Here is a 26612-nt window from a genome sequence, read left to right as displayed (position 1 = left end):
TGAATCCCTTCTGGGTGCTGCAGAGGTGGCAACTTTTAGGTCATTCAACCTCCATGTTTTTTTTGTTTTTTTTGCACGGACAAGCTTGAAAGACCTTCTTGGCATTCTTTGTATTGTATACAGCTTGAAAGGAACTCACAGCTGTGATTGAACAGAGAGATCCTGCAGTAAACAAGTGTGCAGAGGCAATAAGGAGGCCGTCACCTCGGCTGTAGCATCATTATGAGAGCAAAGTATCCTATCCCAATGTATTCCTTTTCTATATTCTGCAAAAAGGCAGCGCCTTCAGGGCAGCAAGGCCTCAGTTAACCTGTCTACCCATGTTTGCCTTTCTCTTGATGGGTTGTACTGAAACGCAATTTCCCCCTCGGGGGGACAATAAAGCAATTCAATTCAATAAGTGAAAGAGACTGGACAGGCAGAGAGATGTGAATAAGCTCTTGTGCTAATGCTATTCCATTGATGTGTCAACCCGGTCTTCAAGAGAGAGACGTAAGCGTTGTATTTATCTTGGCCTTGTTTTAAGGGCACTGAACTCAGCTTTGCAGGGCAGTGAGAGTGGCTGCTGACTAATTAATCCTCTTAGCGTTCTTCACTCTGCAGCTCCGCTTTGCGGCAGTTGTTGACTTGCTTTCAAAAGCATCCAGGTGGTGACCTACAATCCAGCGAGAGGGAGTTCACGCATCTTTGATGAGAGGATAGCTCACTCTCTACATTAGTACGGAGTCTCTCATCACCGCGGGGACCACTCTAAGATTAGCCTGTTTTCTTTTATTTGCATGTTTAACATCTTTGTTATGATATCTGACTACGATTGCTGTGCAATGAAGTCGGCAGAAGTGGAACATGACAAACTGGATGCATCTATCCTGGGACAAATGCTGGACTTGAGGAGTGGAGGCATGGTGTGCAAAACAAGAGAGGTCAGTACTCTGCACGACGCATTTTACACAGAATACTACACAGAAAAATAGTAGACCGCACTTCGAAGTTAATTTTAATAATATTGGTTTCTGACAGGTTTAAGTAGGACAATTCAAAGTGATTAATTAAGACTATCTCTGCTTGTTCCCACTATTATATATTTTTGTCTAATTGTCTAACAGGCTTTTAGGTTTTTATGTCCAGTCTGTTGTGTGTGTGTGCGGACACATAATCTTGGTGAGAAGAAGGCTGGTGACAGTGGACTTTTAGAGGCTTGGAGAGCAGGCACGAAGAGCCAGAAGGACCTGGAGGAGTTTAACTCTGCATAAACCAGCTCACGGCTAATTTTGGCCACCAGATAATTTAGCTGGAAGCTGCTGTCCTCCTGGCACACGCTTTGTCAACATGTGGAGCCAACCAAGTGTTATTTTGAGCTCTTTCTGCACGCCCAAGTCTACCTCGGGAAACCTATAACAACTTAAACAGAAATTGTATATAATAATATTCTTTTTACTTTCACAAACTATATGTCAATTAGTAGAAAACCTCTTAAGAACTGATATTTTTAGTCTAAACGTAGGCTTTTTGATGCCTCAAACAATATCGGTTTCGCTTCCAACCAAGGTTTTTCTTTCTCCTAACCAATCTGTAAATGAGGTTGACAATTAACTAAACGTATATGTTTGAAGAGAAACTGAACTTTTAAGACTTTTTTGGGTCTAAAAGCCTATCTTGAAACTAAAGTTCTCAAGTTTTAAGAGGTTAAATGATAACTTGAGCTAAGATTGAGCTATAATTAATACCTCCTCATTTTTAGAATTTAATTTCCTTCATCACCCATTTGTAAGTACCAACACTATGTGTATCAGTTTTGAAAGTATCATTAAAGTGAAAAACCAAAGTAAAAGGATCTATTACAAGGAATAATGAGATAGGAATCCTGTAAAGCTTCGACATTTTAAATCGTATAGCTCTGTTCAGAAATGAAGGGACAGGAATCTTTCAAAATATTCTTGGTTTTTTTTTCTTTTTCAAGTAGCAACGAAGATACAGTAAGCAACTTCTATGATTTGGTAAATCAAGAAAGTTTCAATTTGTTGCAGATTTATTCTTGTATATACATACATTCTGTTAAACATCACCTCCCCCTGTTGGCAGGCCTCCCGATTCATTTACCATAAAGGAGCGGTCTTCTTTTTTTAATGACTTCTTTTGTAAGAAATTACTCTTGAAACAGAAACTTTAACAGATTTAATCTAAACAAGCCAGAGAAATGGTACAGCTCAGTCATGGGCTCTGATCATGATCCAGGAAAAAGGTAAAATGAGGAAGAGCCCAGGATAAGGGTTACGTCAGCCTTTTATAAAACTGAGAATGTACACTCCCACGCAAGGGAGTGTACCCAAATGACATCAGTGTTCCTCGCATGACATTTTTTGGAGAATGTCTCACCATATTCTGAAGTGAGCAGGCTGTCTCCAGGATAACTGATCCATTGTCTTTTATCATTTCATGTCGTCCAGTATGTCACTTCTCTGACGTCAACAATTTCTGAGTCATCTGTCATCTTTCCAGTAACTGCTTTCAGCGGCTCCAGCAATCTGTACTTTCATATAATATTTAACAACTCCCATTAATATTTGGTTACATTTTCACCTCATCCACACACTTGCTGTATCATCAAGCATCTGGCTTAATTCTGGCTCATTATTTGATCTTTCTGCTTGTGAGAAATGTTTAAGATTAGCCTGCGATAGCCATTCCCCAAAACCAGTTCTAATGTCTGTTTGGGGAAATTGTGTTGTTGGAGGATCCAACTGTGTCCACGTTTCAATCAGACAGCTGTATATTTGAGACAACATTAAAAATCTTGTGGCAGTCCTCAATTTAAATTGTCCCGCCAACTTTTTGCAACAAATCAGACCCTCAGCATGATACTATTACTGCCATGCTTGACAGTTGGTGCAATATTCTTGGGTTCAAACGCCTAAATAGACACTAGAAGGCATTTCAAGAGACACATTTCTTCAGGCAAGCTCACAAGTGTTGATTTTGTATTACAGCACCCTCTCTGTCCCTGGCTGTGAAACTAGATTCACTGAACTGGTGTTCCAGATGTTTCCACCTTATGACAGGTTTGGTGGTACCTGGGTTTGGTCCTGAATACTTTAACCAGTTTTCTATCATCTGACGGTGAAAGTTTAGCCATTTATAACCTGAGTGGATTAGAGAAATCCCCAAGAAAAATTTAAGTTGTGCACCTAAATAATGTTTTTGAAAAATAAGTCAAAAAATATTGTATAATCAGTCCACTTTTAAATAAATCATTACAGTGCACCATAAAATGTCCACTGAGGGGAATTATGCAGAAGACAAAGCTTTGTACTTTTGCCTATTGATGAAACATAGAAAACTGAATAGTCGCTTAGGAACCTCATTGTGAAACATGGATTTGCTGTATGGGGTCTGGGATAGATTACCAACATTAAGCAATCTGTATTTGGACAATGCCTAGGTTTCAAAAAACAATTCTATAAATTTGACTGCTCAGCAAGAGAGCAACTCACTGTTGTCCTACTTGCTGAGTAGTTAAGAATAAAGGATATTCCTCTCTATATCTAAGGCTAAGTACTGACCTGAACTCAATTAGAAAGGTTAAGTAAGAGTCTGAGTTAGAAAGAACATGTAAGAAAGCACATTAACATCCTGAAAATCAAACTTCTCTGTTCATAAATGTGGGTTTAAAAAGATCCACGGCTTTCAAATATGTTTTGCTTTAGTTGATGCTGGAGGTCTTTCAGTTTTTCTGATCTGTAGAATTGGAATATTTTTCTAAATTCAAGCAATTTTTTTTCTCAAGACGTTTGGTAAGTACACGGAGCAGCTTTGAGCAAATCATCAAATTGCAGATGCAATTGATTTGTTGCAGCAAAATAACCTTTTCCATTTTTTTTTATTGGAGACGGGAAGTAAACAGCATGAGGGTTTTGAGACTACATGTTGATATTGTTCCCTTCTGATTGACAATTATGTTTCTCCCTTCCTCCTCCTAAAACCCTTTAGGTCCGCAGCTTCCTCCTGATCTGAGCCCAACAGCTGATGCCAGCTGAGGTCTTCGCCATGGTGACCTTCGCTGACACCAGGCAGGTCTCCCCAATGGAGCTGCACGAGCCTCCATGTCTGAACGCCACCCTGTCGCCGGGGCTCAGGCGGAAAAAGATGCTGTGGCAGAACGCAGTGAAACACATCATTACCCAACAGGAGCTCAGCGCTCAGGTGATTCACTCTTACATCCACGCATAAGCTTTTCTGTTTCCAAGTTTCCGCAGTCTGGTTGGTGATTTGAGTTGAAGTTGAAGACCACTTTTTCACTATTTCACCCACTTTAAGTGGCATAGTAAACAAGAGCCTCGTTATGATGCTGCCACCACCATGCTTTACGGTTAAAATAGTGAAAACCTGTCTGTTATCTATGCACTCTTTCTTCAGAGTATGACAAAAATAGACCAAATACGATGCAAATAATAAAAACCCATTCTACAGGACTGTCTCAGAAAATTAGAATATTGTGATAAAGTTCTTTATTTTCTGTAATGCAATTAAAAAACATGAAATGTCATACATTCTGGATTCATTACAAATCAACTGACATATCGCAAGCCTTTTATTGTTTTAATATCGCTGATTATGGCGTACAGCTGAAGAAAACTCAAAAATCCTATCTCAAAATATTAGAATATCGTGAAAAAGTATACTAGTAGGCTATTCAACTAATCACTTGAATCGTCTAATTAACTCGAAACACTGCAGGGTTTCCTGAGCCTTGAAAAACACTCAGCTTGGTTCAGTAAACTAAATCACAAGTATGGTAGTGGTTAAGAGACGACATAAGATTCTCACAGTAACTGGTGTACTGACCATGGCATTACTGTCCTTGATTGGCCTGCCAATTCCCCTGACCTGAACCCCATAGAGAATTTGTGGGGTATTGTGAAGAAGAAGCTGAAAGACACCAGAGTCAACAATGCAAATGAGCTAAAGGCCGCTATTGAAGCATCCTGGGCATCCATAACACCTCAGCAATGCCACAGGCTGATTGCCTCCATGCCACGCCGCATTGATGCAGTAATCTGTGCAAAAGGATTCCCAACCAAGTACTGAGTGCATTAATGGACATTTTCAAATGTTTGATTTTGTTTTGCTGTTATCATTTTTTTTTTACTTGGTCTGAGGAAATATTCTAATATTTTGAGATAGGATTTTTGAGTTTTCTTCAGCTGTACGCCATAATCAGTGATATTAAAACAATAAAAGGCTTGCGATATTTCAGTTGGTTTGTAATGAATCCAGAATGTATGACATTTCATGTTTTTTAATTGCATTACAGAAAATAAAGAACTTTATCACAATATTCTAATTTTCTGAGACAGTCCTGTATTTGTCTCCAATAAAGTGTCTTTCTATTACAACCTGCTGGTTTCCCTTTTACATTAGGTGGGTGTGGAACCTGTTCGCAAAATCTTTGTGACCGACGCCTACATAGATGAGATCAACCGACAAATCCGCAGCAAGGCCTCCCGTGGCGTCACAAAGCGGCGCTCCTCCACATTCAGAATCCATAGTCGATCCTCCACCAGCACGCATGGCAGCGTCAGGGCTTCCACACAGGACTACACCAGCGACGCCGACTTCTTCGTGCACTGGTGCAACACGGTTCACAGCGTTTACATCCCCACGCTGGGGCACACCTTCAAGTCCCGTGATCTGGAGAAGCTCTACCAGCAATACTCCTCCCAGCAGAGGAGGAACTCTCTGGCCATCACCAATGTGATTGATGCAGTGGCAAAGCTCCACCTGTTGGTTCTGTACCTGGCACTGGCTCCGGATGCTGTCACGGATTGTTTGCGTGGCTATTTGACTGGCTTCTTCATGGCGTTGGCTGTAGGTCTTTGCATGCTAGTGTTAACCTGCAAGGACTCCATGTCCCCACAGTGGCTCCATTATGCTGGGCTTGCAAGTTGGCTGTCACAGACGGCACAGATCCTAGGAGGTCTGGCTTATGGGCTAGAGAAAGACCCATCATGGTATATTTTATTCACACTGTTTGCAACATATACCCTGCTGCCATTGCCTTTGCTATGGGCCCTGTGTGCGGGCTTCCTCACCCCAATACTGCACATTTTGATGGAGATATGGCTCTACTACAATGATGCTTTGCTTTTGAATAAGGTGAGAAGATCAAATCTCCAAATTGTTCCAGTTTCTCTTATGGTTTTACCGGCAATAGATCTAGAGGGGCTTAAATAAAATAGATTTAACAACTGAACACTTTAAATACGCGGTGACAAAAGGTGAAGCACAGACCCAGAAAAAAATGGAGCAAAAGCATTCCTACTCCTTGAACTCTTTTAAATGCTATCACATTAAAAACCAAGCATCAGTCTATTTTTTTAGTTACAGACCAACACAACGTATTGATGAATTGAGCAATGCAAGGAAAATGATCCACGCTTAGTTAACAAATATAAATCTGAGAGGCTTTGAGTGATTTTGCATGTAGTTATTTTTTATAATAATTGTTTTTAATAATTAATAATGTAGAAATAGTCACAATTTAGAACACCCAAGATGATGTTACAATAAAATAAGAACAAATTAGTAAAAATAATGCAAACAAAAATAAAAGAAAACATCAGTGGCCTTTAATGTTGAAAGAGGGATTTTGAATTGTCGGATAAATTGTCCAATTTGGCTATAATTAATTTGGAATCTATGAGGAAAATCTGCTTTATTGCTGCTCAATGTCAGGAAATTGTCTAAATTTAGTCTTTTTTCCCTACAGTCTTCAGTACTCACCTAATTAGTAAATTAAATAGAAAGAGTACGACACAGCAGTTAACCTACCAAAACATGACCTTCCAAACTTCAAGTTTGAGTTGATGAGAGTTCAGAAGAAAATGGATGGACTTAAAGACATGAAAGTTATTGAAGGAGACCTATTATAGGCTGCAAAAGACTAGAGACTGGAGTGGAGGATTGCTGAGAGAAGGAATTCAATTGAACTAATGTTTCACTGGCCTAGTTACACATTAGACCAAAATCTACCAGGATATCTGTCGAAAAAACTTTGATCTTCACAGAAGTTTTCTGTCCAGTCTCAATTAGTATGAGATGTTTTTTTAAAGACGAATGGACAAATATTTCTGTTTACAGCTGGTATCTAAAAACTGGCAGCTATAGTTGCAGCGAAAGCTGATTCTGCAAACGATTGACTCAGGGATCTGAAGACAAATCCGTACCACTTCTTTAATGTTTGTTTTAATGTTAATAATTGCGTATAATTTTCTTTTTTTTTTCCTTTGTCTTGGTCTATGGCAAGAAATCCTTATTATTTACAATAAGATTTGTGGATATCATGGCAAAACGTGAAATACTTTAAGGGCTATAACTTCTTCTGCAAAGAACTGTAAATATGAGATTGTGCAATGGAACAAAATTGTCACTGAACGTGCCAATCCCAGGCCTGAAACAAACATTATTTATCAAATTCTACTTTCTCTACTTAATTAACAAACCAAGACTCACTCTGGTCTTACCATCAACAAGTGTGTTCCTATTTTAAGGTGAAATACTGGTTCTAAATATTGTACTGTACATTTGCAATTGTAGGAAAAATTAATGCTTTCCCATAGTGGTCATAAAATTACATTTTGGCTTCCAGATGGACTGGATTACTATTTTCACATTCACAATCAAATACCAGTGTTCACATTTGAGGAACTTTACAGTGATAATATAAACATTTAAAACCAAGACTTTATGTCTTGGTTTTTACCTTTTTGTTAGACCTTATGGACCCAAGTGTTCTAGATGTTTGAAATTAAATGCAAACATGTCCCTTAACTGTTTTGGATCCAGGTGTTTGCCAAAGGCCTGCTGTATGCGGGTATGAACACAGCTGGCTTGTTCATCCACTACCTGACGGACCACGCCCAGCGACAGGTCTTCTTGGAGACACGGCGTTGCGTCGAGGGCCGTCTCAAACTCGAGCAAGAGAACCAAAGACAGGTTCGTAGTGACATAAAAGCTTTGTCAAATTAGAATTTTCATCCAACCTTTCAGGTCATTATCAATTCTTCAGTGAAGTAAAATTCTTACCAAGGCTTTATCTCTTTGATTGTCCATGAATTGCTAGTCACTGATTACTTCCTTGGGATGTTGCCTGACAGGAGCGGCTGGTCCTGTCGATCCTGCCTCGCTTTGTTGCTTTGGAAATGATTGCTGACATGAGCTCCATGGAGAACGAACTGAACCCCCAGGAGTTTTATAAGATCTACATCCACCAGTATAAAGACGTCAGGTGCATACATTCACAGATATTTGTGATTGAGGGGTTTAGATTCATGACCTTTGAGATTGTGGACCTCTGGAATACCACCGACCCTGAAATATGTTCCAGTATGAACCAAAACACATTAACATTTAAGGGTAATCATCTTTTATAAGGCCATGAGAGAATCGATCAACCAAAAGCAGAAATCAGGCAAACAGTGGTGGTTGTTTCACTTATTTAGCATTTGTCGAGACCCTTTTTTTGGTGCCCTACACTGAACAGAAAACATATCCACTTACCCAGCAAAACCAATTCTACTAAACAACTGTTCCCCATGAAACGTATTAAACACAGAATTACGGCATACTGATTTCATGGTAGGAGGTTTAGACAAATATAAAGAGTTTCACCTGTTTCAGTTTAAAGTGATACACTCTCAAGAATGCCTTAAAAATGTAGTTTTTTTTATGTTTTCTGGAGTAAACGTTTCATAAATCTCAAACTGTGAAACAGTGCAAAATTGCCTAATTATTAAGGTTTAACCAATCTAAATTTGTAAGACTTTTAATTAGGCAAAGGGAAACTGAGGTCCAGACATCTTTCTGCTGCATTCTGACCAAACACAATTTGAGCATCAAAAAGGCATCAAGCGCTTTAACTTAGACGCTTTTGGACTTTGAAGTCAGACGCGCCTCTAGAGTGTTTTTGATGCTCTAGACAGGTGTTTGAGCAAAGTGTAGACAGACGCTTCTGACGTGCGCTGGGAGGAGCTACCCTGTTCTTTTCCTCAAATACGGGGAATTATGTTAAAAGTTTTGATAAATAACCAAGATCCCAGCTTCCTCGCAAATCCTCCTCCAGGAAAGGTCCTTTCTATTACTGTCTCTGCGGTAATAGCTCGACTGATCATAGATGATAGGATGGCTACAAACAGTGACGATGAGTTTGACCTCCACCCGGCTTTTCCTGGTCCTTCCGTCCTGTTGGAAATTGTGCCACTACATCACATAGCGAAGTGTCTCTGACTGGTTGACACTCCACACCTGGCTGCAAAAGTTCACATTTTCAAATCGTGTCTGCCATTTTGAATGCGCTGGACACGCGTCAGATGCTTGAATCCGAAAACTCATCGTAACCGAAATGCGAATTGCAACAAAACGTGCCGCGCCAAATGTCCTGCGGGCCCTTTCAGACTTTGCATGTAAACCACACGCTCAAATCCTGTTTGGTCTGAATGCAGCACCTTTAAATTATCTCCAAATCATTAGCCAACTACAGAGTCATCAGCGTATGTACACATTTCCTCTCCCTGAACGTGCAAATAATCAATAGTCAAGTCATTAGGGGTGCAACAGAAAGTAATTTACCTCCCTCTTTTGGCGCCACCCGAGTTGTGCCGCCCTGAGCAGTCAGCCACATCACCGATATTAGCTACTGCGACTGCAGGCAGATTTCAGCAGAGACAGCCCAGTAGCTGCAGAGATAAAGAACTAGCTAACTGTAAATAACAGAGAAGAACAAAATGCAGAAAGCAGCAGTGGTGGAGAAAGATGGCTAGAGGGGAATGTTTAAAATCTGACATTGGGTGGAGGAGCTGATGATGATTTAGGATGAGGTGCATCTTTTCTTAGACTTATGCTTTTAGACGTATGCTTTTCATAAACACACACAATCAGGGAGTGCTGCCCAGGAACAGCAGCAGATAGATCAAGAGCACCAAAAGGATGAGAGTACGGCACAGATAATTCCCCAGAGGCAGATTTAAAATTATCAGGCTACTTTTAGACCCTTTAGAGCAGGGGTGTCAAACATACGGCCCGCGGGCCGGTTCCGGCCCGCCGAACAATTCAGTCCGGCCCTGTGGCTATATGCATTATCATTATTTAAAAAAAAAAATTAAATTTTTTTTTTTTTTTTTTCAGTGTCCTGTCTGGCAATGTGGCAATAATAATTGTTGTCTTAATGCCAAAAAGAGCTCATCAGATTTGACTTTCACAAGTGGAGCAGTATAGTGCTCCGCTTGATTTATGAATGTGAATAGTTTCATTATGATTCATGTGGGGAATATCTCAAATAATATGGACACTACAATGGGAAAGTAGGAGAGGAAAGGAAGAACAAAAAGAAAAAAAACAAAAGGTGAAAGAAAGAGATAAAAGGAAGAGAATGATAAAACAATTATTGAAAAGAACATGTACTTCGTTTAATTGAAAATATGCAGTTCCTACATTGTCCACGAGGGGCGCTGTGTTTTAATTAGCAGATTAAGCTTCAGGTGTGGAAAAATTCAAATCATTTCTTAATTTTTATCTGTTTGATGTATTTTGTCATGTAGGCCAGTGTTTTTAAGTTCTAAAAAATGTGAATAAACATTTTTCAACATTGTATAATCACTGTGATCAGTTCTTATGCATAATGCACAAGTAAATGTTTAACTGAGTAAAAGTATTGTTGAAATCACACATACTTTTCTTAAAAACGCTGAGGTTATTCATAATATATTGTGTAAAAGTGAAATTAATTTAATATAAAAATCAACAACAAGTCCACATTTATTAGTTCTATTTAATCTTGCAATGAGTTTACTCGTGTGGCCCTTTTGAGGTCAGATAGAGCTGTATGTGGCCCCTCAACCAAAATGAGTTTGACACCCCTGCTTTAGAGCAACATCTCCTTGAAATGTTCTAATTCGGGTAAGCAGTCAGTCCTTTGAATTCACAGAAACATGCACTATTCTTGCTTCTGTCTTCTCCGTAGCATCCTTTTTGCAGACATTAAGGGCTTCACCCAGCTGTCCATAAACCTGTCAGCCCAGGAAATGGTTCGAACCCTCAACGAGCTGTTTGGACGTTTTGACCGACTAGCTGAGGTGAGAACCCATATATCGTTCACTTTGACAGTCATGGGAAAATAGTAAGACAGCCTGTTGAACATTCACTTCTTTTAAAGAAGTGTTTGCATGTTGATGTCTAAACTAGTTTTTTTATCTCTATAAAGAAAGTGATTTAACTGCAAGTGATCAACAAATATTAATCTTTCTTTTACTCATTAAACAATAGATAAACAAAGATGTGTAACCAAAAGAAAAAGTTGTAGCAGATTGTAGCATTTAGTGTCACCCACTCAGTTGTAACAACGTCATTGAGATGCTATTTGTAGGAATTTTTACCAGTCCCTGACGTGGCCATAAGGAAAGTTTGCCTCACCCTTTAATCCTTACCTCTTACAGCTGGAAGATGCTTGAGAATTGTCTTGCATACAACAAATTTCGAGTCCCCCCCCCCCCCACAACAACTCAATGACATCCAGACACAGGCTTTGAATCATCCCAGGACATTTCATATCTTAGTTTTCAGCCAATCCTTGGTGGATTTCTTGGTATGTTTGGAGTCATTATCATGTTGCAGGGTCCAGTTCCGCCCAATTTTCATTTTCTGCAGATGTTTTTTGCAATTTTATCAAGAACCCACTGATACACAGTATAGTTCATGGGGGATTCTATGATAGTGAGCTTGACAGGTTTTCCTGCAGCAAACGCCCCTAAACCCCGACCCTTCCTCCGCTATACTTCAAAGCGTATAAAAGGTTATTTTCCAAGAAAGCTGTATTTGGTTTACACCAAACATGTCCTCTGTTCTGGTGTCCAAATAAATAAATTTTAGTCTCATGATTCCAAAGAATGTTACTCCAGAAGTCCTGGTCATGTCTGTGTTCTCCATGACAAACTTTAGTGTTGCCTTCATGTTTTACTTCGAGAGTAAAAGTTTCCTCCTTGCACACCTCCAAAGAGAGATACATTTGTGCAATTTAGAATTGCAGAGGCAAGCAATGATTGTTGAGACTTTTAGCATTTTGTGCATTGCTTTAATATATTTTTACTCAAGTGAAAGTAAAAAGTAGTCAGTCAAAAATGTACTCAAAAGAGTAAAAACATATTTGTAAGAAGGCTACTCAAGTTCTGAGTAACTAATGCTACCATCTGCTTTAATATTTTTTAAATCATGTAATCGAACGGACACAAATATAAAGTTAGGTGCAAATTCTGGTAGTTTTAAAGACTAAAATAAAGAATAACATCATTACAAAATAACAAATTCAGGGAGAAGAAACTATTCTAAATATATATTTTTTTCGACATTAAACTTGTAGCCAATACTTAAACCAGTTGATGTATATACAGTGTGTTACAACAGACTAAAGTACATCCAATGACAATATCTACTGTTTACTGTACTTTTACTAGACCTCCAAATGGCTCAATAAGCTCAGCAGAAAATAATGTTAAAATAACAAAGCTTGTGCGCAAACAAGAAGTCTCACTTTACCAGAAACTGTTTTTGGTTAAAATAAGTAAGTTCTTTATTCAATGAAGTTAGCAGTCGAAATGCTCAGTTGTGATTATGATACACATTTAGTAGGTCTTTCTAAACGGAATATAACGGCTAATATTTTACAAAAACACAGGCTTTTAAAAGGTGTTTTTTTTTAATGAGTGTATATAAGATATGCGGTTAAATGACACATAATTTTTACAGACTGTATTTTAAAGAGCTCTTCTCTCATGTCCCATCACAGGAGCACCACTGCTTGCGGATAAAGATTTTGGGAGACTGTTACTATTGTGTTTCTGGAGTGCCTGAGCCACAGCTTGCCCACGCACGTCACTGTGTAGAAATGGGTCTGGCAATGATCCGCACAATACGGTCAGTGTTTATGTACTTATATAAAGAGAGAGAGTAGATGTAAAATCTAGATGTTCTTGGCTTGTTTCAGAAAACATGAAAACGCAAATTCTGGTTTACCGAAAAATGAAATATTTCAATGCATGTTTGACCAAAACTGTACCCCACCACAGTTAATAGCAACCCTGCTAAAGATGTCTGGCCATGCAAGCTTGATTTTATGTCTTTTACACCATTTCTGTTTTGACTTGGTCACATGTTTTGAATCAACATCCTGTTGAAATATCTACAGCTGAGTTATTATCAGTTTTGGTGTTTATTTAACCAGATTTGTTTTAAAAATGTACTTTAGGAAATGTACTTTGGAAGTGAAACAGGCCCACAGCATTACCCATTGTCCACCATTCTTAACTGTTTACATTTTATATTTTATACACTTTATATTTTTTGCACACATATTCATCTTTTGTTTAATGCCAGACCCACCTGGACCCTATTCCATGACTATTGGTGGGTAATACGGATAATTTTGTCTTGATTATAAATCAAGACCTTGAAAGCAACATGTATCAAACAAGTAGAATGTAAAAAAGGAAACAGATGGCAGTGTATGGATGTATTCCTTAGTTAATCGGATGTGTATAAGGAAAGATATCACCATAAATTATCCCTAAGAACCTGTAGTGATAAAATATTCTCAGGTTTGTTCCAGTTGAAAGCTGAAGATTAACCTCAGCTGCATTTCTTAGGTAAAAGACCTCCCTCTGAAAACATCTCCTCGTCAGTCTTCACCAGTAAATCATCCTCTCCAAAATGATCCGTATCGTGTACTCACATTCATATCCGTTCTCACATTGCTTGTATCATTTTGTTAAATTCACAAATACCTAACCCTAACCCTAACTTGGACATTTATACCATCTCCGGCCATTTGGACCAAATCATTTTTATATTTGGGAACCTTTTAGTGCAAGGACATTTCAAAACAGCTCAGAGTGTTACACACAGGGACAGTAAAATGATTAATTATTACTGAAAAATGTTATAGATTCATACTTTAACAATATGGTTGTAATATTACTAAGTGTAATCAATGCATTTGCCGGCTGATGACTCCCAATTGTCACAGATCCTCTCAAGTTCACTTCCACCTTGTTTTACATGAACGCGCACGTATTCAGAGTCTGTGACCCTGGGACTTAAAACAGCCTAATAAATTCATATAGTAGAGCCATCTACAATGTCCAGTTTGTTTCAGTCTGTTCTCTTTAGAAAAACCTGATTTGGTTGAACCTGCATCTTTTTATAGGGTCCTCTAATGTTTTATCTTGATCTAATCTGGCCAAAGAATCCATCCACTCATTGTTCACACCTGCATATCTGTGCAGTGTTGCAGGGGGGCTGGTGCCTACCTCCAGCGGTCATTGGGGGGAGGCGGGGTACACCCTGGACAGGTCACCAGTGCAAACAGTCCCAGTTAAAGTCCAATTTGTCATAATGATGAGGGTTGGAAATGAACCGCAGTGCAGACAAGAGGTTGGGACCCGCATGTCAAGGTGAAAGGCAGTTTATCGATAACGAAACAGCAGGACCTACAAGCAGGCGGATGAAACATGGATCAGATGGAGACCAGAACAGGGGTAGCATAACGAAGGGAATGGACTGGCTGAATAAATAGTGGAGGAGACAGAGGGAAAAGCAGATCAATTAGCACAGGTGGAAAGTGCAGTGGTAATTAAGCCGAGGGAGAGAGAGCAATGATCTGACAGGGACAGGAGGGGAGCAGAACCTGGCAGAAGACCATGAGGAATGAACCGTTCCCCATGGTTTAGATATGGGCAGGTTTATTAAACTTTAATTTAATGCAAACAATACTAAAAACTAAACAATACTAAAATGTAAAAAACACAAACAGAGCTGCACAGGAACCTAAAATTAAAGCAATAAACCTCCTGGGAGTAAGTATTGAGTAAGCAATAGACCTGATATTAACATAAAATATATCTACACACACCTCATTTAGACCCTGAGTGAATGCATGTTGACTTGAACATGAGGATTGGGGATCGGACATGAGGAATATCAATATCTCTGTTCATATTATTGTATATATTGTAGGTTTTCCCAAGTTTTACACCAAGAAAAACAACCTTGTTTAAAATGCTGAAACCCTGAAATTCTTTAAATCAAGGTTAAAAAACAAAAACAAAAAAAATGTACAGACTTGTCTTGGACTGTTGTATTTAAACTATTATCTGAAACATCATTCATTTCAGTCTGTCATCCAACTTTACTTCCCCTTTTTATGGCACAGCAATGTACTTTTATTTTCCTTTGCTTTGATCGTGTAAAACATTTTTTACAAAATGCTTTGTTGCTCAAATGCGCTACATTGCCTTGCATAAACATGATCCAAGCTTAGACTTAAAATTAAAACTTTATAAAATCCACAAAAAAAGTCTGTAAAAAATCCCAAGAAGGCAACAACTGCTTTATTTATAATTTCATATTTGTTCCAGTTGTTCTGGAACAAATATGAACAAATATCAACACCCTTCTACCCATTAATGTAATATTAACGGGTGGGTAAAAAACTTGGTATCTTTTATTTTTGTGCAAAAGTATATATTTACCTTTTTAGACTGTAATAAAGGAAAGTAAACTGTTGAGAAATGGAGCTGTTTGTGGTGTGCTCCGACAGCAAGACGCTTCCTCGATTTCATTAGAGACCAAGTTAATTTTGTCAATGCTGCAAGTCAAAGACTCGATCAATCTGCTGGGTTTCCTTAGATAGAAAACTCTTTTAACCAATCTGTATGTATGATTTGACAGAATCGACTTTGTTAAGTGCCTTGAGATGATATGTGTTGTGAATTGGCGCTATACGGTATAAATAAACTCCAGTGAATCAACCTGTTCGCACGTATGTGGCGTCTAGTCATGGGGATTTGGCGAACCCCATGATGCCACTGTTCTCTGACAATCAAGCTTTTTTTTCTTGCTACCATGCAAACATGGTATCAAGAATTACCGGGGTCCCTGACCAGCTTTGTTTGACTCACTTCCTGTTGTTTTAATGTTTTTAATCATTGTTCTGACTTTAGATATGGGCAGGTTTAGGTGAATAACCAGTTTCTTGTCTTTGTTTTATTTGTTTTATAATCTTCATTGTCATTGCAGTGTACATTCCAATGAAATATGTTCTCTGCATCCCCTTGGGGAGCAGTGGGCTGCCACTGTGCGGCGTCCGGGGAGCAATCTGGGGTTAAGGGTCTTGCTCAGGGATCCAGAGTGGCAGTCTGTGGGAGTTGAACTCAGAACCTCTGGGACATAAGCGCAATGTTCATTAAAAATGGAAAAAAATTGCACATATCTTCTATATTTGAACAATAGGTTAACTTGTTTTTCCCATTTTTAAGAGCAACAAAAATGGGGCTTCTTTGTCACGTGATGTTTATAGTCTAGGGAGATGGCATAAAGTGATGTTTTACCATGTATTTCATAGTTGTTGGCATCGGTACAGTGTCCTTAAAATGCTTACTTGCTTCAATAATGCCAGACACATCCAGAAGCAGCTGAACTTTGACTTGGAAATGAGGATCGGTATCCACTCTGGCTCCGTCCTCTGTGGCGTGCTGGGCTTGCAGAAATGGCAGTTCGATGTCTGGTCCTGGGACGTGAGCATCGCCAACATGATGGAAGCAGGAGGAATACCTGGGTGGGTGTGTCTTAAATACGTACAGAGAAACACCCGGTCATGTTCGACCTGAGATGAGATGATCGGTAAGCTGTCGTGTTTAATTTCTTTTCACTTATTCAGACGGATCCACATCTCGAGGGCCACCCTGGATTGCTTGGGAACCACATACGAAACAGAGGATGGCCATGGCCGTGACAGGAATGAGTTTCTTCGAAAACACAACATTGACACCTTCCTTATTCGCCCTCCTGAGGAATGGTATGAAGACGACCATCCTGAGCCCATAAAAGCCCGGAAGAGCATTCGGACCTGGAACCCAGAGATTCCTTTTGGCCATGCTATTGATACGAACAGTGTAAGTGCAGGGAAACAACGTAGAAAGAAAGAGTTTGCTTTTATGTGCTCAGGTTTCAGCATGTCTGTATTTGGAGAATTTTTTTAAAAATTTTTTTATGTTTCTCCATTACAGATTCTGGCCTCTTTCACCAATGGTTCTCTGCCCAGTTTATGGCAGTGCACCTCCAGAGAGATTAACAGACGCATCAAACACGCCATCGAGGTTCGAAGCAGTGAGCGGATGCACAACGAGCACATCACTGCACTTACCCTGGTGTTCAAAGACACGCACATAGAGAACAAGGTACGCACGTACAGTATGGTTGCCGGTCATAATCAGTTTAAATAAATATTTAAATAAACTAAAATAAATCTATTTGTTTTGTTCAGTTCTGCCTGATAAGAGATGAGATGTTTAACTCCAACCTGGTCTGCTCCTTCATCTTGCTCCTCTTTCTCATGGCTGCCCAGGCGGTCATCCCTACGCCCAGGTGGGAAGACGTCGAGTTGTTCAGGAGGCAATAAGAATTAAAGCTACAGGCTAATATAAAAGTAGAGCACAGCACCCGAATACTTAACCGGCTAATTGATAACATTCTTCCCGCCCCTAACCCAAAAAAATAAAAGAACAACAAGAAAAAGACAACTACAAATAGGCACGAGCAAAACTAAAAATACTTTAATTTATCCCCCAAAAAAAGAAATCAATTATCAATTTCATGTAGAAAGCATGGAAAAGGATCATATAGATAGATAGATAGATAGATAGATAGATAGATAGATAGATAGATAGATAGATAGATAGATAGATAGATAGATAGATAGATAGATAGATAGATAGATAGATAGATAGATAGATAGATAGATAGATAGATAGATAGATAGATAGATAGATAGATAGATAGATAGATAGATAGATAGATAGATAGATAGATAGATAAACACCACATATAGCAACAAAATGGCCAAAAACACATGAAATTAAGTGTCAGTTGAAAAATTACGGAAAAACTAAACTTTAACAACTATTTATTATTTATTTGATCATTCCTGATCTCCATACTTTTGGACAAAGCTTGCACAAATACAAAAAAAAAAAACTAAATTTGCATAGATTTACTTTCTTTTCCTTTTTATTTATCAGTGCATAAATTTTCCACCTTGCATGTTTGTCATAGTTGTTGAGGTGTTTTTTTATTTTATTTTATTTATTTTATCACTTTGCTGCTGTTACAATGGGAATTTGACTACTGAGGAACGAAGAAAGGGTTACTGTATTGTAATAATCAGTGTGTATTGAGACAATTCACTGAAAGATGCATAACTATCTAAACAGGTAGAGGGAAACAGAAGTTCAAATCCATAAAATACACGGCAACATTCATCAAAATCCATCCAGTGTGCCAACAAAGTGAAAGAATTTTCTATGCTGAATTAAAAAAAATGTCAGTCCTTAACCCCCATTTTTTTTCCCTCTTATCCCCGCTGGGTGTCCGCCCGGCAGACTGTTCCCTGCTCTCCTCCAGTTTTCCCTCTTTCTTCTTGCCTATGTGCTGCTGCTGCTGCTCGCCCTTGCTGAGGAGTTCAAGTGGACTCCTGCAGCTCTGCAGCAGTTCTGCTGCTGGATCCACGAAAACAAAAGCGCCCGAAACCTCCTCACCCTCTCAGCCATCATCATCAACTTCAGCCTGGCTTCGACTGACATGGTGAGAGTTGGAACAACACAAGGGTCTGTGAAAATTAAAGCACTCTTTGTGCATCTGCTGCGTCCCATCTGCTTTCTTTATTAATCAAATTTAACCTGGATCCTTATTATAGAACTAAAAAAATCACTTTGCTTAAGTGTACAGCCTAAAAACATGCATTTTTTTTAACTTTATTTTGTCTTTATTGTTACAATTATAGAGCAGAATGGCCATTAAAATAAAAATCAAAGTGATATTAAGGCTTGGTTGTTGCTGACACCATGTGGCCAAAGATTAGATGAACCGTTCAATTGTTTGCTTTGTTTGCCACTGACTCAGACACAATTTACAGACATGATTGATAGTGAAAATCCTTTTATGTCGTGTGCTGCATTCAGGTCTGGTGTGTCCAATCAGCCACGGGAGACGCTGACATAATGGAGAAGAGGAGCACAGCCTCACTTTCAGTCACCATCTGCACTTATCCTGAGGTAGAGACAGACCAGTTCCATTTTTTACCTGATTCAAATTTTTGTTTTGTGGTAAAACATTTTCATAAAGGGCACATTGTCTCTCTCATTACTCCACTTTTTTCACTTCACACCACTGTGGATTTAGGTCTCTGCAGACACCCAGAGGTGACCCGTTTTTGGTCTCCTAGCAAAGGCTACCAGAACTTTTTTTAAACTTTCCCACTATTTAAAGGAGATCATGTTTTTATTTCTAACGTTTCCATTTTCTTTGGAAGAGAAACAGATCCACAGCATCACAGATCCTCCCCTGTACTTAACAGCAGGCATGAATTGCTTTCCCCACATATTCAGCCTTTGTTTCTCCATAGCTCCCACCAAAGTGTTTGTTAGTTTAAGTTGATCTGTACAGTGCGCTCCATGCACAGAGCAACACAATGGGCTTTCCATCAAAAGACAAAAGTGATACTAGTTTTACGGAAAACAACGTTTCACAAATGGATATTATTTGTTAATTTGTTAGTTGATTTTTTTTTTTACCAGTTCCAGTGAAACTCCTAGTAGTGTCACTGTCAGTTTTTTAACATTTCTGATGGTAGGACAGCAAAGTTTAATTTATTTGTCTTCCTGTCATGCCTCCCAAACAATCAGTTGGCATGTACCAATCATACCATTTGTTTGCATGTAGTGTTGGGGCCTCTGGACTTTGCTGCAGTGAGGTTTTTTTATTTAGTTACTAAATAAAATAAATAACTTACTCTTTATACAGGTTATGTATATAAAAAAAGGTTATTTGTGTATATATGTTATTAAGAGGGTAACACAGCAGTCATTGAGATGTTTTTACTGTCTTTTCCATCCTACTCACAGTGCCAGCCAGAAAAATAAAAGTCATTCAACCTAGTGGCTGGTGAGTTAGTTAGTACAAATAAAGATATTACGAAAAGGCTATAGTTACTTTTATTTAGGTGTAATTATTAGGGGTGCCACTAATAGTGGTTCCACACTGCAAAAACGGATCTAAAAATAAGTAAAATGTTCTTAAAGTTAGTGTATTTATCCTTGATTTGAGCAGGTAAATAAGATTATCTGCCAACGGAATGAGTATTTTGACCCCTAAAATAGGATAATTAGATATCCTGCACTTAAAATAAGATGATGGAGATGAATTGTTCCTATTTTAAGTGCAAAAATCTTGTTCCATTGGCAAATCATCTTATTTACCTGCTCAAATCAAGGACAAATACATTAATTTTAAAGAATATTTTACTAATTTCTAGTTCCGATTTTGCAGTGCATTGATTTTGTGGAAAAAAGGAAAAAAATTAAAATCTGTCTATGCATTTTCTTATGTTGAATTTGTTCCACACTGAATTTTTTATTTTTTTTTATCATAGTTGAACTTTTCTACATTTTCCAGTGTAACAGAAAAGGAAATTCTTTCGAGGATACTTAACGTCTCCATCCGAGTTTCCAAGGAGTGTGGCGAGAGCCGACGAGCATGGATGCAAATTAAAAATGGCCGCCCTCTCTGCCACGTTCCTGTCCCTTCAGATCTTTGTGCTGAGCGGCGTGGTGGCCATGGTGACGTGTGCCGTGTTCCTGCGCCTGAACTCGCTGCTGAAGCTGGCCGTGCTGCTGCTGCTGGTCGCCGTCTACTCCTACCTCATCCACCTCGCCTTCGTCACGCTCGCATGTAACGACGTCCAGCACGGGTCAGGGTTCACTGCTGGCGTTTAACATTTTGTCAGTGATGCGGTCCGTTTGAGAGCAAGATGAGTTTGTAGATATTTTACTATTAATCCAACTTCCCACTTGTCGCTCTCCGGTATTTCAGATCCCACTATGTCAGGAGGAAAGGCATTTCCATTCTTCTCATGGCGATGTTTATTGTAGCTGTCTTCTACAATGGGCGACAGGTATTTACAAATGGATTACTTCCTCTGCTGGAACCATTCAATTTGTTTAATCTTCCAGCACACAGCTGAGTAAGCGTCCCCTTCATGTCTCCAACCAGCATTCCCGAGCGAATGGTGATGCCTCCTGCATCTTCTTGCTTTCCAGTGGGAGGCCACCGCCAGGCTGGACTTCCTGTGGCGTCTGCAGGCCCAGCAGGAGGTGGAGGACATGAGGGAGCTGCGAGAACACAACGAGTGTTTGCTGCACAACATCCTGCCCTCGCATGTCGCACAGCATTTCCTGGAGCGCAGCAGACACGATGAGGTAACGGTGACGTCTCTTTGAAGAGGCTGATCAGTCATTTGGTGGCTCATTCTGTGACCCAACAGCCGGGGTTAGTACTGAATGATAACCGTGCTGTTGATGCACCAGTCAGGCTTTTCCTGGCCGATACCAATATCAGGTTTTCTGTTAGGTCGGACCTGCTTGTTCCGATTCTGTCCACCTGTGACTTTCTTTTAATTATTATTATTATTCTAAGGGCTATACTTTCCCAGAGAAGTGGGGGAAACATGTGCAGCAGAAGCAGTACCTTTGAATCAAACAGAAAATGAAGGAATCATGACATTATTCTCATAATGTCATGAATATGGGATCATATTTCTCCAATTTTAGGTTCCCTTCATTGGCTTCCTGTTAAATCAAGAATAGAATTTAAAATTCTTCTTCTAACGTATAGAAGAAGTGAATGCTGCTTGTCGGGACTTTGATGCAATCAACTGGTTCCCTTATATAGGAAATTTTTGACCAATCTGTATAATATGATTGATTCTGACTTTATAAAGTGCCTTGAGATGACATGTTTCATGATTTGGCGCTATATCAATAAAATTTAATTGAATTGAATTAAGTTCCTAATCGTGAGATGTTCATGACACCCTAAAACATACATTGAAATATGCGTAACTTGAAATGCGTTGATGTGTTTAGACACCAAAAATGATGGGATGTCATAGTTTTGATGCGCTTAATTAATTTAAAAAAAAGCCAATCAGTGGGAAACCCGCCACTTCAAGTTTCTATCTGTTTAATGAGTGCATCTCTATTAATATATTTCTCATGATTGTCTCTGTAGGAGCTTTATTCTCAGTCCTACGATGAAGTGGGCGTTATGTTCGCTTCTGTTGTCGGGTTCGACGATTACGTTGAGCAGAAAGAGGTCAAACATGAAGGGGTGGACTGTCTCCGACTGTTGAATGAGATCATAGCCGGCTTCGATGAGGTGAGCTAGACGCAGAAGACTGCTGCATTACTGTGCTTCACTACTGTATGTATGGCAAAAAGATACATAAATACGTCATTATAAAGTATAGAAATCAGAGTTGTGAAAGTAGGAATCAAAGCAGTTGCTTCTTTGTCTACTTCTTCCAACAAGCTATTGGAGGAATCTTATTTCCATTATGTGGAGAAGATCAAGACAGTAGGAAGCTGCTACATGGCAGCGTCTGGTTTGGCTCCAAATAAACAGGTGAGATTGTACAGTTTCATGGTTTCACCTAAAAGAGAATCAGGAAACCAACTTCACGTGAACGAAGACTTTCTGTCTGTTTATAGTAAAACATGAGTTTTATTTAGCCTGAAAGTCATTTCCGTCTGCTTTTACAGGGAGTTAAATATTTTTTGGATAGTTGACTGATAATGCAAAATACCACATGGATGCGTTTTAATAATGCAAAAACTGGGCATACTAATTTACCTTCACTTTGTATTAGGGCTGGGCGATAAATCGATTTAATCGATTCATTCGAATTTACAGTTCTTTAAGATTTCATTTTTGGAAAAACTGGATTTTATTTTGCCAATACACTCATTGGGTTTCCATGAAGAGAACATCATGTGATGCTGAATATATGTTTAGGCAAAATTATTGTCAAAATATTGTTAAGTGGAAACTTTTTTTACCATAATACGAGGTACTTCATTTACTTATTTACTTTTTTTTTTTTAACTTAGTTTGAAGTTCACAAGTGCAGTGAAGCCTGTTCTTAGCTCAATGTGTAATACCACTATCAGCAAATGTTTTGTTATATTTTCATTGTTTATATTGGCACGGCTGCCATCTTGTTTTGCATGTTTCACAGCTTGTTTTTAGTTGCACTTTGAATCCAGGTCAACTCCCTGACGAAATGCTTGACATAAAAAGCAAGGTTTTAAAATAATTTCTTTAATTTCTTTTTATGAAACAAAAAGAAGAAAAAAAATAGATTAATCTGATTTGGTATGATAAAATCGGAGATTTATTTTTTAATCCATATCGCCCAGCCCTACTTTGTATATATACAACCCCGGTAATGTTTGGTTAGAAATTTATTAGCAAGTCCTTTCTAAAATCAGCTTTGGTGTGCATTGGAGATCATTGTCCTGTTGAAACATCCCAGTATGTACAACTTTACAACTTTATAGCTACTGATATGATGTGAGGAGTTTATGCCATGAACTTTATGCAATGCACCAGCACCAATGCCAGTGAAGAAAGCCCTCAATGGGATGCCACCTCTGCCATGCTTCTTAAGGTGGTGGTAGCCAAACCCTAACTTGACTCATCTAAGCATTCTTCTTGTAATGGAGACCAAACAGCTCAATCTTTGTCTCCTCTTATGGCATACAACATTTCTTTAAAGGTATTTGATTGGACCATTTGGGCAGATGGAAAATTTTAGTCAAGACTGAAGAGGTCGATCCTGGATCAGGCGCTTCATTCTTGGTTGGCACCCTCTCTCCGTCTATGCTGACGTTAAGCTGACTGCACTGTGGATCCTGGTGTTCCAGCAGCTTCCAGTTTAGGATATTCTTTAGCCATAGTGGTTCCTGGATTGTTCTTGAACATCCTAATAATTTTTCATTCATCTAGTAGGGACATTTCGAATCAGATGTTGCAGTCAGACCATGAAAGTTGGAATGGATTATTTATTTTTTTATCATTGACTCTATATATGATGTATTTTGAGTCTATCCACCTCCTTCAATAAAAATGGTTAAATACATTATCAAACTATGAGTGTGTGTAAGCTCTTTTTAGTGAACTATCCAACTTTTCATATTAGATGAAACTTTTTTCTTCTGGCCCATGACTTGATTTCACAGGCCAGTATCAAACTGTCCACCTGTATTTCTTTCTAGGGATCCGTGGATGAGTGGAATCACCTGAGTGAGCTGGTGCTGTTTGCTTTGGCGATGCAGGAGGTCTTAAGAGAGATAAATAACTACTCTGCCCAAAACTTTGAGCTCCGTGTGGGTAAGTGACTGAGCTCTGAGATGTCGCTCCTTTCGTATTCACTGGAACCCCTGGGAGAGACTGTGAGGAAATCCCCAAAATGAATTTATCTTTTCCAAGACTAAAAAAAAAAATTTAATCAGAAGGCTTTGTGGGGAAATTGTTTTTTCTTTATTTAGTCAAGTCACCGAGGTTCCCCTGTACCTCTCTGACTTGCTTCAACCTTATTATTCTCCTAGGATCCTTAGATGAGGTGACCAGCTTCTCTTGGTTGGACCAAAAACTAGGCTGGAGCTTTGATAGGTTCAGGACATTTTAGCCGTGGTCCCAAAATTATGGAGCAAGTTGCCATTAAATATTAGGCAGGCTTATTTCCTTGTTGTTTTCAAGCATTTCTTAAAAGCACACTTATTTTCAGTGGCTTTTTAAGCAGTGGGAATCGGTTAATTGTTGTTTCTCTTTCATTTTCCTACAGTCTCTTTTTTATTATTTTTGATCTGTTTTAGTACTGTGCTGCACTTTGATTAAACAAATAGTTTTTCAAATGTGCTTTTGAAGTAAAAAAAAAAAAAAATGGATTTTGACTTGATTTAACACCCACTTTCCTCTAATAATATTTCCTCTCTTGTGGTCTCTTCTCTTCTCTTCTGCTCACTCCAAAGGTTTTCTATAGGATTTAGGCCCGGGTATTGAGATGGTTCTGGAAGATGGCTTATTGTTTGTAGGTCAAACTTGTTTAGCTAAATGTTTTTTGGCATCAGTGTCCAGCTGAAAGACCAAGTGATGACCCATTTTTACTTTTCAGAGGACACCAGATTTCTATTAAAACTGTCCAATGTCCAAGGGAGGGTAATTTAGTTGTTTAGGAGATAATACAACTAAATCGCCTCTGTGCCAACAGACGCGATGTCCTGTGGCGAGGTCTTTTTGGCACAAACCTAAAACTGAACGTCTAATCGACATTGGACTCTTCCAGGCATTGCCCATGGGCCGGTGATTGCAGGGGTGATCGGTGCCACCAAGCCCCAGTATGATATCTGGGGATCGACGGTGAACCTGGCCAGTCGCATGGACAGCACAGGTGTGAGCGGCCGCATCCAAGTCCCGGAGGCCACCCGCAAGATCCTGTCCGAATGGGGCTTCGTCCTTGAACTTCGAGGAGAAATATTCATTAAGGGGGTGAGATTCTGTGAACCCTGGAGATAGTAATACTTTTAAAAGTTAGATTTACGTATGATATTTCAATTCCCAGTAAGAACTTTATAAAAGTGGTGTCCATACAACTTTTCTTTTAGGTTTTTGCACTTTACAAACACAAACTTAATTTTATTTTGGGGGGATTTTGTTGGATAAACCAACAAAAAGTAGACCAAGATGCTTGGGTTTAATTATTTTTATATAGAAACTCTAAAATGTGTCATGTATATATTTTCAGCCCTCCTCAGTTGGAACTTGTTGCTGCAGTTACAGCTGCATTTTTCTAAGTATGCTTCTACCATCTTTGCGTGTCTAGACTGAAATTATCGTCCATTCTTCTGTAGAAATTGGTTAAACTTGGCCAGACTGGATGGGCGGTGTACGTGAACAATGGTTTAGTTCAGTCTTGCAAGACATGGTTAACTAGATTTAGGTCTGAACTTTGTATGAATGCAATTCATTAAACTGCCTTGGCTGTGACTTAAAGAGGATCCTTTATGTTTTATTTCCCCTCTATACTTTAGGTAAGCGAGTGCCGGGGGAAAGTTCGTACATATTTAATCAGCACCATCCGCAGTAAGAGGGCCTCTGTTGGAGCAGAGAGGGGGCCAGGGGGCCGTGGGGGAGGTCGTATGACCCTGGCCGGAGTGGTGCATGGTCTCGTCCAGGCCAGGCACAAGGAGAAGTTGAGAGAGGCCAATGGGAACTTTTGTCTAACTCCCCGCAAACTGCCATGCTGACGGCTGCATGCAGTTATGGTCTGCAAATACTGTTCCTCCAGGTTTACAGGACAGAGCCAAAGTTTGCCAAAAACCCTTGTTCTGCTTTCGTCTGTGTCATCCTGACTGGGAAGACCTCTCTGACTTCTCCAGCTATGTAGCAAAGGTTCAGAGCGGACTATGAACATTGCTTTGAGATGAACTTGAGGGATTTGATATTTTTCTTGATGCCATTTTGTGTGGTTAATGAAAAGCCATATGTTGTCACATTTTTTTGGAACGACACTCTGGTAAGATGACAGACTTTTATACCAAAACACAGAATACCTCTATAAAACCAGCTGAAATGGCCTAAGCTATGAAATATATATTTACTTCATTGTCCTCTGCCCA

At 39.1% G+C, this 26612-nt stretch overlaps 1 protein-coding gene across 1 annotated transcript; it reads left to right on the top strand.

Annotated features, from left to right (window-relative positions):
• Positions 1-556: 556 nt before the first annotated feature.
• si:dkey-206f10.1 (adenylate cyclase type 8) lies at positions 557-26612 on the top strand. The gene is made up of 21 exons (XM_012867330.3): positions 557-923; positions 3988-4200; positions 5419-6153; positions 7843-7992; positions 8154-8284; positions 11015-11126; positions 12833-12960; positions 16499-16657; positions 16760-16994; positions 17109-17279; positions 17366-17466; positions 18480-18681; positions 19059-19151; positions 20685-20845; positions 20968-21049; positions 21195-21353; positions 22165-22311; positions 22465-22557; positions 24210-24324; positions 25280-25482; positions 26025-26612. Exons 2-21 carry the CDS (start codon positions 4024-4026, stop codon positions 26238-26240), a joined length of 3570 nt encoding a protein of 1189 aa, XP_012722784.2. The 5' UTR covers positions 557-923; positions 3988-4023; the 3' UTR covers positions 26241-26612.

This window comes from Fundulus heteroclitus, chromosome 15, assembly GCF_011125445.2.
Source record: "Fundulus heteroclitus isolate FHET01 chromosome 15, MU-UCD_Fhet_4.1, whole genome shotgun sequence".
Taxonomy (NCBI): domain Eukaryota; kingdom Metazoa; phylum Chordata; class Actinopteri; order Cyprinodontiformes; family Fundulidae; genus Fundulus; species Fundulus heteroclitus.
This window is presented reverse-complemented; position numbering and strand designations above follow the sequence as displayed.